Source organism: Eriocheir sinensis, chromosome 47 (assembly GCF_024679095.1).
Source record: "Eriocheir sinensis breed Jianghai 21 chromosome 47, ASM2467909v1, whole genome shotgun sequence".
Taxonomy (NCBI): Eukaryota; Metazoa; Arthropoda; class Malacostraca; order Decapoda; family Varunidae; genus Eriocheir; species Eriocheir sinensis.
The window spans coordinates 5,024,143-5,036,646 of NC_066555.1; the positions used below are offsets into that span (position 1 = coordinate 5,024,143).

General features: G+C 40.6%; 1 protein-coding gene across 1 annotated transcript in view; it reads right to left on the reverse strand.

The window, feature by feature from the left end:
* LOC126981165 (uncharacterized) overlaps nucleotides 1-12,199 on the reverse strand; it is a 186,257-nt gene extending 174,058 nt beyond the window's left edge. Inside the window, exon 1 of the mRNA XM_050831882.1 lies at nucleotides 12,163-12,199. Coding sequence (XP_050687839.1) covers nucleotides 12,163-12,190 — 28 coding nt within the window. The 5' untranslated portion in view covers nucleotides 12,191-12,199. The remainder of the gene's footprint in view (nucleotides 1-12,162) is intronic.
* Between the last annotated feature and the right edge of the window lie 305 nt (nucleotides 12,200-12,504).

Consider the following 12,504-nt stretch of genomic DNA (forward strand, 5'->3'; position numbering starts at 1 on the left):
GTTCCGGTTAAAGACGATGAGAAGGTACGTCAGTGAAGGAAGGAAAGGACGAAATGAAGGAAGGAAAGTTGGACGTGGATCATGAAAAATATGGAATTGAATGAGTTTTTTTTTGTTGTTGTTGTTGTTGCCCTAAAGCTCTTTCCGACGCTGTGGAAAATAAAAAACTATCTCAAGCCACTCACAGTAAGCCTCAGCGTGAGCTAGATGACTACTTAACAAAATGATAATGATAATGATGGTTTAATTCCGCTCTGAGGCATATTAAAAAAAACTTAGCATGTAGAAAAGAAATAGAAACGCAGGAAGTGATAAGATACCACGCCGCACTTCAATAGCGGTTTGTAATACTAAAATAAGCCAGACAGACAGACATACAAAACAATTCCAAGGCTTTCTTTAAGTGGCGATCAGCTGGTTTCGCTTTACCGTTGTTTTTTCGTCTTCAGTCCCTCCTTTGTCTCCATTAGCAGGAAAAAATCAATACTTATTTTTTGCTTCCGTGCTCGTAATGTTGATATATGAGAGGCCGCCCGGCATTAGGAAGCAGCTGCCCTTAATATATAACCAAGACAAAGACTTACCATGTGGGCCAGAATAAGCCTACACACACACACACACACACACACACACACACACACACACACACACACAGAAAAGGAAGATGCTTGAGAGACATAAAGAAATATAGCTTCCCGCAATGAAATATAGAGGTTTGGAACAGACTAAGTGAGGATGTAGTATCGGCGAAGAGTGTGCAAAACCTTAAGGAAAAGTTGGACAAATACAGATACGGAGACGGGACCACACGAGCGTAAGCCCAGGCCCTGTAAGGCTACAAATAGGTAAAACTAGGTAAATCACTAAGTACGCTGCCTTCTTTGCTGCCAACCATATTATATAGAGGTAAGGATTGTCTATCTTCTACTACTACTACTACTACTACTACTACTACTACATTTAATCGCTGCCTTTCCTTGTGTGATGTATTTTCCACCCATGACTCACACCTAGTATTTAATGGTGAGAGTTGGTGCGTTCACTACATCCACACCTGATGACGAATGGCTGTACACAGGCGAACAATACCGCCTCTGAACGGCCTCTTGTATAGTTAGTTTGTCGGCGTCCGAGAAGCATTGCATTATTCAGGATTACTCTCAGTTCACGGCAGCTTTGAAAATGTGTCCGTCTGTTTTCTCCATGAGCTCTTACTCGGGTTTTAGCTTACGTGTGATTGGCGGATGCTGTGAAAGAGTAGGCTGCTGGGTTGATGTGGGCGTGGCTAATTGTCAATATTAGTGTGAACAGAGTAATAAATAGATGAACGATATTCTCCAGTTGCTTTTGCAGGGAAATTTATGCTCACTTCTCAGAGACGATGCATTTCTAGCGACTATCTTAATGTTAAAACGTTTATTAAGTGGTATATTGTGAATCTGGAGGCTCTGCATTCTCCCTGCAAAGCTCGAGGGAACTTAACATATTTCAAGTCTTCACAAAATAAAGATTATGAATGAAAGGCTCGATGAGTAAACAAGTATACAAGAGTGCGAGTAAACAATCTTCTTCCATCTGTATTTCCTCCTGCCTACGACTTCAACTCTTTCAAGAGGAGGGTATCAGGACACCTCTCCTCCCGAAATTGACCTCTCTTTTTGGTCACTCCTTTGACCTCTATTCAGGAGCAGTAAGTAGCGGGCTTTTTTTAATATTTTTCTTTACGCCTTTGAACTGTTTCCTTAGCTGTAAAAAAAAAAATAATAATAATATATACGCCAAGAAAATTTACGTAAAAAAGATGCTAATAGTATTTTTCGTCTTCTGTATGAGGTCTATTATTTAATTATTTCATTATTTACACAACACACAGCATAATTCATATACCAGGCACAGAAAAACGAACAGTACATAGGTGGAATATATAAATGCGTCAGTAAAAAGAGATGAAATTTTAATAATGTCAGTCCATGGTGAGGGCGGTGCAGCATGCTTGGGCGTGTTCCCCTTAAAGCAGTGCCTAAAAAAAAGAAAACGGCTCCGCTCCGCTAAAACAGAAGATGGTCGGATTGTTAAACACTTCCCCGCCCAAGCACACATATTTGACAAGGCTTTCCTAGGAGTTGTGGGCTTTTCCAGGGGTAGTTTAATGACCCTGGTGGTAGTTTGACCCTTCTTCTGTATCATGAACCTGCAAAAACACTCATTAGAACCCGACTGATCTCCTTTTTGGCCTTTGGAAATTGTTGATGTGAGAGGCAGGGTCGTCTAAGCGTACCAGCCAGAGCCCTTCCGCGCCGAGTCATCCGCCACCACGACCCCGCCGCGCGCTGGGAGTTGGGGCCACCGATGCTAGATTATCGTACTCAGAGCCTCGTATTTACCGGTTTCTGGCCCATAAATGTTGCCAAGAAACACCAATAATTAACCATTTAAACGATAAGCATATATGAAGGGAGTTATTTGGGTGATGAAAGCAGTTTTGGGGTCGGAAATCGGCAAACATAAGAGGCAAAGTACGATAATCTGGCAACGTTGATTACTACAGTCGCTGATATTACCTTATAGTCAGCATTGCCAAGAAGCACCAATAATCAACCATTTAAACGATAACCATATATGAAGGGAGTTATTTGGGTGATGAAAGCAGTTTTGGGGTCAAAAATCGGCAAACAAGAGGCAGAGTACGACAATCTGGCAACGTTGGCTGGGGCTGACCACACGTAACACAGGACTTTACCTTAACAAAGCTCAACGTACGGGAATAGGCAACTTTGGCCTCACTACTTAACAGAGGCTGATCTTCATGCATACTTACAATCTTGACTGTAATGATATCAGAGAGATCCATAAAAGGGTATTAAGGGAAAAACAAAATTGCTGTAGACCCAAACAGATTCGGTTGATCCTGGCTACCATGCGAACGATAGGAGAGAATGAGCAGTAATTAGAGAGATGAGGCTGTTAACGTATATTTCAGCCCGTTTTCCATTATTTCATCAGGTGAGATTTACTTTATGGCTGACTGAACACTAGATCTTGAAATTATAAGTACGGTTTTTTTTCTACGTATTGTGAGACCAGCAGTGATTGATATTGTAACATTCGAGGGCAGGATATCAATAAAAAAAAAAAATCTACGTGTTTTGAGACCAGCAGCGATTGATATTGTAGCATTCGAGGGCAGGATATCAATAACTTTTTTTTTCTACGTGTTTTGAGACCAGCAGTGATTGATATTGTAACATTCAAGGGCAGGATATCAATAACTTTTTTTTTTCTACGTGTTTTGAGACCAGCAGTGATTGATATTGTAACATTCGAGGGCAGGATATCAATAACTTTTTTTTTTCTACGTGTTTTGAGACCAGCAGTGATTGATATTGTAACATTCGAGGGCAGGATATCAATAACTTTTTTTTTTCGACGTGTTTTGAGACCAGCAGTGATTGATATTGTAACATTCGAGGGCAGGATATCAATAACTTTTTTTTTTCTACGTGTTTTGAGACCAGCAGTGATTGATATTGTAACATTCGAGGGCAGGATATCAATAACTTTTTTTTTTCGACGTGTTTTGAGACCAGCAGTGATTGATATTGTAACATTCAAGGGCAGGATATCAATAACTTTTTTTTTTCTACGTGTTTTGAGACCAGCAGTGATTGATATTGTAACATTCGAGGGCAGGATATCAATAACTTTTTTTTTTCTACGTGTTTTGAGACCAGCAGTGATTGATATTGTAACATTCGAGGGCAGGATATCAATAACTTTTTTTTTTCGACGTGTTTTGAGACCAGCAGTGATTGATATTGTAACATTCGAGGGCAGGATATCAATCTTTTTTTTTTCGACGTGTTTTGAGACCAGCAGTGATTGATATTGTAACATTCGAGGGCAGGATATCAATCTTTTTTTTTTCTATGTATTTTGAGACCAGAGGCGATGGATACTGTAACATTCAAGGGCAGCATATCAATCTTTTTTTTTCTATGTATTTTGAGACCAGAGGCGATGGATACTGTAACATTCAAGGGCAGGATATCAATCTTTTTTTCTTCTATGTATTTTGAGACCAGAGGCGATGGATACTGTAACATTCAAGGGCAGCATATCAATCTTTTTTTTTCTATGTATTTTGAGACCAGAGGCGATGGATACTGTAACATTCAAGGGCAGGATATCAATAAACAATCGTACCATTTGGAAGACTTCGTGCACAGACATCTTTTCGGAGCTAGTTTACATAGCTTGATGTTTAAACCTATATTGCAAAACTAACATAGCCAAAAAAAATATCTCAGTTCAAACGCCCTCGACCCTACCATACTTTTCTTACAATATCATTTTCTTTGATGAATTCGTATTCGTGCTATACATTCAACGGGCAAGGATTCAGTATATACTTTCTCTATTCGTTTCTACATCTTTCTCAATCCATCTTGCGTCAAAAAGAAGGAAATAATGAGTATGGAAATATAAGAAAATTAACACTACGGTACTATTCCAATAACATCAACTATTATTCCCATTATTCGCACTCCTATTACTACTACTACAACAATTACTACTACTACTACTACTACTACTATCTAAGAACACATAATTGACAAGGCTTTCGTACGAGTTGTGGGCATTTCCGGGGGTAGTTTTATGACCCTGGTGGTAGTTTGACCCTTCTTCTGAACTACTACTACTACTACTACTACAACAACTACTACCACTACTGCTCCCACTTTCACTACTACCCCGAAAGCCGGTTCTCGCGAGATAAACAGAATTTTTATTAATTTCAAGATAGCGTTCCTCGTACAGACACGCTTCACTTCCTGCCACTTCGCCTGTACTAACTCTGCTCGTAAATCTCTCTCTCTCTCTCTCTCTCTCTCTCTCTCTCTCTCTCTCTCTCTCTCTCTCTCTCTCTCTCTCTCTCTCTCTCTCTCTCTGTGTGTGTGTGCGGTAATCCAGATAAAGGCACAGACGATAGAAGTAACAATAAAGGAAACGCAGACAGCTCCCTCGAAGAACAATGGCGAGAGAGAGAGAGAGAGAGAGAGAGAGAGAGAGAGAGAGAGAGAGAGAGAGAGAGAGAGAGAGAGAGAGAGAGAGAGAGAGAGAGAGTGTGTGTGTGTGTGTGTGTGTGTGTGTGTGTGTGTGTGTGTGTGTGTGTGTGTGTAGAGGGAAATAATAGAGAAACTAGCTAAATACAGTAAAAACGAGGTTAATATAGAGAATGCTGTGAGGAAGAAGAGAAGGGGAGGAGAAGGAAGAGAATGAGAAAGATGAAGAGGACGAGGAGGACGAGGAGGCGAAGCAGGAGGAGAACTAGAAGGACGAGGAGGAGGAGGAACAATGATTGAGATTAAAACTTATATTACCACCATGACGAAGAGGAGGAAGAGGGAGATAAAAACAACAACTACTTATAATATTAACACACAACACAACAACAAAAAACAGCAAACAATACCAACAACAACAACAACAACAATGGACCTTACTTTCCCATGCAACATTCGCCGATTAAAACACGAAAAAGTTATAAAAAGAAAGCTTGTAAAATGAAAGAAAAATTAAGCATAGGAACAAAATCTGAATACCAATAACAACAACAACAACAACAACAACAACAACAACAACAACAACAACGGACCTTACTTTCCCATGCAACATTCGCCGATTAAAACACGAAAAAGTTATAAAAAAAAAAGCTTGTAAAATGAAAGGAAAATCAAGGAAGGGCACAAAAGTTAATGCTGGCTCCCCGGCTTCCACGCGAGATATTATAAAAAGCAATAACGAGATGGAAAGAGAGAATTTTTACAACCTGCGCGACCGTAAAAGAGAACTCACTGACCGATAAATAAGCAAACGTGTAACTCGCGGAAAAAATAAATATAAAAAAAAAGGAAAAAAATACACAAAACTGAATTCTCTTTTGCATCGTTTTATATATTTTTCACGCACACACACACACACACACACACACACAGTCAGAGAGAGAGAGAGAGAGAGAGAGAGAGAGAGAGAGAGAGAGAGAGAGAGAGAGAGAGAGAGAGAGAGAGAGAGAGAGAGAGAGAGAGAGAGAGAGAGAGAGACAGACAGACAGACAGACAGACAGGGAGATAGAGACAGAGACAGACAGACAGACAGACAGAGAGAGAGACAAAGAGACAGAGAGAGAGACAAACAGAGAGACAGAGAGAGAGACAGACACAGGCAGACACATTTACAGACAGAAAGACAGACAGCCACAAAGCCAGAAAGACAACGGCAGACAGAAGCAGCAGGACACAGACAGACAGAGACAGACAGACACACAGACAAACACAAACAAGGACAGAGAAACAGAAGGAAAGCAAGCAAGCGACGTCAGAACATTGATGAAGTGAAGCTGTTTTTGTTTTTCTTTCTTTCTTTCTTTCTTTTCACGATATTTAAATTTACATCTCCGGGCGTGAATACAGTCTGCGATAACTCAATGTGACGCTGACTGATTAATCCGCTTGCCGTCCGTCTGTCTGTCTGTCTGTCTCCTGCGACCATTGTGAATCCTTGCATATATGAATGAGGGAAGATAATACAGGAGAAAAGAAAAATAAAGGAAAAATAAATACAAAAATGAGAAAAATAGAAGAGAGAGAGAGAGAGAGAGAGAGAGAGAGAGAGAGAGAGAGAGAGAGAGAGAGAGAGAGAGAGAGAGAGAGAGAGAGAGAGAGAGAGAGAGAGAGAGAGAGAGAGAGAGAGAGAGAGAGAGAGAGAGAGAGAGAGAGAGAGAGAGAGACTAAATAATACAAAAGAAAAGAAAAATAAATAAAAAATAAAGAAAGAAATGAGAAAAAAAAGGAGAGAGAGAGAGAGAGAGAGAGAGAGAGAGAGAGAGAGAGAGAGAGAGAGAGAGAGAGAGAGAGAGAGAGAGAGAGAGAGAGAGAGAGAGAGAGAGAGAGAGAGAGAGAGAGAGAGAGAGAGAGAGAGAGAGAGAGAGAGAGAGAGAGAGAGAGAGACTAAATAATACAAAATAAAATAAAAATAAAAATAAAATAAAGAAAGAAATGAGAAAAAAAAGGAGAGAGAGAGAGAGAGAGAGAGAGAGAGAGAGAGAGAGAGAGAGAGAGAGAGAGAGAGAGAGAGAGAGAGAGAGAGAGAGAGAGAGAGAGAGAGAGAGAGAGAGAGAGAGAGAGAGAGAGAGAGAGAGAGAGAGAGAGAGAGAGAGAGAGAGAGAGAGAGAGAGAGACAAAAAATATGTCCACGATACTCAAGCTTCCTCATACATTTAACAAGCAGACAGGAACACACACACACACACACACACACACATAAACACACACACACACACACACACACACACACACACAAACTTGACAAATGCCAGGAAACAGACACAAACACAAAAGGATACCAGTAATAAATAACGTAAAATAGAGAAATCGACACGTGGGTATTGCAAGCGTAGAAAAGGCAATAAAAATAAAATAAAGACACAAAGGCTGACAGAGGCGAAAAAGAGAAAATAAGACCGCGTAAAAGTGAGTGGCAAGGAGGAGATAAGCGAAATGCGAGGGAAAGAATAACGGTAAGGGACTGAGGAGGGAGAGAGAGGAAGAAAAATAAAAGAAGAAACGAAAGAGGAACGAAAGTAAAATGAAATAAGACGGAGATTAACACACAACGCGGATTACAGAAACAACCGAAAATGATAGACAAGAGGAGTGAACGCGAGATATAAAGAGGAAGAGGAAGAGGAAGAGGAGCATGAAAGGGGTGAACTAAGCGGATTAAGGAGAGGCAAAAGGGCAAACTAAAAGGATGGATGGAAAGGCCCCGAAAGAATTAAAAGGAAGATAGAAAAAGAGAGAGAATGCGAGAAGTGAAAATGGAAGGAAGGAAAGACGAGGAGAGGAAGAAACCCCGGCGTAAAAGTATAGATTGTCGGAATAATTTAAAAAAAGAAAACGAGGGGAAAAGAAAGAACGTGGGAGGAAATAGAACCACTAAAAGGAAAACGGATGAAACCTAAATTGGCAACTGTGAAGGAAAACAAAAAAGCGGAGTGAAAAGAAAGAAAAAAAAGATTGAGAAAGAAAAAAAAAACACGAAGCCGGATTGGAGAAGAGGAAAGTAAAACAAAACAAAGAGATGAATTAAAAACAAAATACACAGAGCCAGAGTGAGGAAAGGGAAGGATAGAAATACGAGAGAGAGAGAGAGAGAGAGAGAGAGAGAGAGAGAGAGAGAGAGAGAGAGAGAGAGAGAGAGAGAGAGAGAGAGAGAGAGAGAGAGAAGAGAAAAGAAAAGAGAAGAGAAGAGAAGAGAAGAGAAGAGAGAAAGAAGTAAGAAGAAATGAGAAGAGAAGAGAAGAGAAGAGAAGAGAAGAAAAGAAAAGAGAAGAGAAGAGAAAAGAAGAAAGGAGAAGAGAAGGGAAGAGAAGAGAAGAGAAGAGAAGAGAGAAAAAGGAGATTAAAAAAACACGAGAAAAGGGAAAACAAGTAATAAAAAGAGGAGAGGAGAGAAGAGACATAAAGAGAAGTGATAAGAGAAGAAAGGAGAAAAGAAGAGAGAAAAGTAGAAAAGAGAAGAGAGAAACAGAGACCAGGTGAGGGCAGGAAATTGAAGAGGAGAAGAGACCAAAAAAAATAAGAAGAGAATACACCCCAGGTTTTGATTCAGAGGAGGAAGAAGAGAAATAAAGGGAGAAGGTGGTGGTGGATTCTGTGGAGGTGAACTAAAAAAAAAAATCCGTTTGGTGAGGTTCTGTAGGGCGCCGGGAGCAAGACGAAGAGGAGGAAGAAGAAGAGGGAGAGGAGGAAGAGGAAGATCTGGGTAGCGTAGACCATGCAAAACCAGGGCAAGATAAGATTTCCATGACAAAGGAAGGAAGGAGGACGAGAGGAAGAAAGAAAAATATGAAGTGAGGAAGGAAGGAAGGAAGGAAGGGATGAAGGAAGGGTGGAGGAGAGGCCAGCTGGTGTGTGTGTGTGTGTGTGTGTGTGTGTGTGTGTGTGTGTGTGTGTGTGTGTGTGTGTGTGTGTGTGTGTGTGAGGAGCGGTCTTTCTATTTAAATCTGTCCAAGTCGTACACACACACACACACACACACACACACACACACACAGAGAGAGAGAGAGAGAGAGAGAGAGAGAGAGAGAGAGAGAGAGAGAGAGAGAGAGAGAGAGAGAGAGAGAGAGAGAGAGAGAGAGAGAGAGAGAGAGAGAGAGAGAGAGAGAGAGAGAGAGAGAGAGAGAGAGAGAGAGAGAGAGAGAAAGGCCGGCCAATTTCACACATTAAAAATAAGCTTCCAACTGGATAAACCAAACTCAAAAAATATAAAAAAAACGTTAGGAAAAAACAAACACTGAACAAACGCACATAATAAAGTTGGAAAGGAAACAAAGAAATCGTCAAAAAAATGAGGAACCCGAAAAAATCCAGTCACTCGAAATTTTGGTGAATCAGAACAAAAAAATATTACAAAAAAAAGAAAGAAAGAAAAAAATAAATCCTGAAATCTCCGGTAAGAGTGTGAATTCAGTTGGTTCATTTCCGGCAAACAGTCCATCAAAAATCCTCCTCCTCCTCCTCCTCTTCCTCCTCCTCCTCCTCCTCCTCCTCCTGTGTTTTCATGCATTCTGCTCCTCTGCTATTTTCTCTCCCTTTGCTACTTTTTGCTATTTTTTTTTTCCTTTATTTATGCAAGACGAATATTTTGATTCTTCTCGAGTTAAATTATGGTAGATGTATTTTTATAGCTTTTTCCTCCTCCTGGTCCTCCTCCTCCTCCTCCTCCTCCTCTTACTCTTCCTTCCCTCCTTCTCTTTTCCTTCTCCATCTTCTCCTTCCTTTCCTTCCTTCTTTCCTTTCAGCCTCCCTCTTCCTCCTCCTCTTCCTCCTCCTCTTATTCTTCCTTCCTTCCTTCTCTTTTCCTTCTCCATCTTCTCCTTCCTTTCCTTCCTTCTTTTCTTTCAGCCTCCCTTTTCCTCCTCCTCTTCCTCCTCCTCTTATTCTTCCTTCCCTCCTTCTCTTTTCCTTCTCCATCTTTTCCTCCTTCCTTTCCTTCCATTTTTTCTTTCAGCCTCCCTCTTCTTCCTCCTCCTCCTCCTCCTCTTACTCTTCCTTCCCTCCTTCTCTTTTCCTTCTCCATCTTCTCTTTCCTTTCCTTCCTTCTTTCTTTTCAGCCTCCCTCTTCCTCCTCCTCCTCCTCCTCCTCCTCCTCCTCTTTATCTGTTTTCATGCATGATGTTTCTCTCCCTTCCTCTGTTAATCTCCTACTTCCAGCTACCACTATTTTTTTTCTTTGTTTTTTACTCTCCAGCCTCCTCCTCCTCCTCCTCCTCCTCCTCCTCCTGCATAATTCAAGAGCACATGCACGTTGCTCCTCTCCCTTCGTACTGTCCTTTCCTGCTTCCTGCTACTGCTGTAAGTATTTTTCCTTCTGCTTCTAATCTTCCTCCTCTTCCTTCCTCTCTCTTCCCTCACGCTTGTTCCTTCCCCTTCCCCTTCTTGCTTTCCTTGTTTCACCTCTACTTCCTCCTGTTCTTCCCCTGAAATAATAGAAATCCGCTCTCTCTCTCTCTCTCTCATACTGACCCCATTACTGTTGTTGTTTTTTTCATTATAATGCGACTCAGTCTTTCACATATATAAAAAAAAGACGCAAAATTTGGCCGTAACTACATTTTAACCTCCATAAGAAAAAAAATAATAGAAATAAATAATAGAAATAAATGTTCCTTTAAAACATCATTTGATTAAAGTTTTAAAAAATGGCGAGAAAACAGACAAAAAAGAAACAAAACAACTATCGGTAAAGAGAAGCAACCCGGAAAAGAGATATGAAGGAAAACACACAAAAAAAAAGAGAAAGAGAAAAGAAAAATACGAGATTGGCATTTTGTGGAATATAAAGAACAGAGAAAACAAAACAAAGAACAGCGGAATAAAGCTTTAGGGAAGAGAGCACAACAAAGCCTTCTCTCTCTCTCTCTCTCTCTCTCTCTCTCTCTCTCTCGTGTGTGTGTGTGTGTGTGTGTGTGTGTGTGTGTGTGTGTGTGTACCCCTTCTTCAGCCCTTCCCAAACGGTCCCAGTAATTGGCTTTTGGCTGACGATTTGGAAAACACTCAAATCTTTCCGCAAACCTTTACAAAGACTATATTCACAATTATTTTGAAGCTGAAAGAATAATCGTTGTAACTCTCTCTCTCTCTCTGGGGCCTAGCTGGTGTGTGTCTGTCCTCTCCTGCTTTGGTGGATATCTCTCGCTCATGAAGGTTGTCTGTTAGCCACACAAGCTCTCGTGCTGCGTTCTATATCATTTTCCTTCGCTCACCTCTCATCAAAAACAGATAGTTATGATTATCACAATGACACTCATCAGCAATTGTAGGAATGACGTGTGTTCGACCAAATTAGCTAAAACAGAAAAAAAAGACATTATGGCCATTATAAATGAAAGAATAGCTCTGAAATGTTTAATTACATTTTTCTATCATTGCCATTTGCAAGAGTTATTGAATCGGTCCTGAAATAAATCATTTCACCGCATAAATAATATACTCTATATGTTCCTCTTTGGTAATAAAACAACATTGTAATTTGTTACGCAAACTTTCCGACAGCTTTTTTGAATCCTACATAACAAAGTCTCGTACACAATAACTGTTTTCATATTATGAACAAGTGTCGTGAAATTTTCGGCCACGTGTAACACCAACAGGCTGGTCAGCACAAGGTCCTTAAGTAAGACTTGCCCAAGGTTGTGACCAACTTTACAACGCTTACAGGACAAACAGCAGGTTACGAGCGGAGCGTTACCAGGCAGGGACGCGGCGAACTCTACGGACCTTGCCAGCAATGTTTACATTACGCCTCCCGTGACGGACAGTGCGATCACCCCAGATGTATTCGTTACCTCAACAGATTTATTCTGCACTACACTTTGTCATATGTTAGAACAACGAGTAATGAACACGCTGATCACTTATTCCCGCCTCCCTGTCATACTTCTGACTGACTTTGTCACAATATTTCCGTTACTTCTTGATGATTAGTAACAGAACGAGAAGTTTAAGAAAGCAAACTGGGAACAGAGAAAGAGAGATCTGGGTTAAGTAAATGGTGTATGTTTGGCGAGCCAAGAATGCATGAATGAATGGCAGTACTCACGATAACAGGCAGCGGCCGGTGTGTCCATGCCCAGGTGCTCGCCTCTGTGAAAGAGAAGGCGCCATGTTATAATAAATCATACAGATATTTATTCACATCGCATTTCATCTTTAATCTGGTTGTACCACCGCTACTCCACAACAAACACTGGCAAGGGGCCATAGGAACATTTCATTGTATTAACTGAAGCAAACGGAATTGACTGATGCTTCATGAAATTGATTGAAAAATACGAAAGAAAAATTAAATCCGGAAAATATTTTACAGCAGTTCCCATTCCCCCGTTCACTGTTTTTTTATGATTTCCTTGCGTTTCCCAAGCATGGATAATGTGGCAAGACG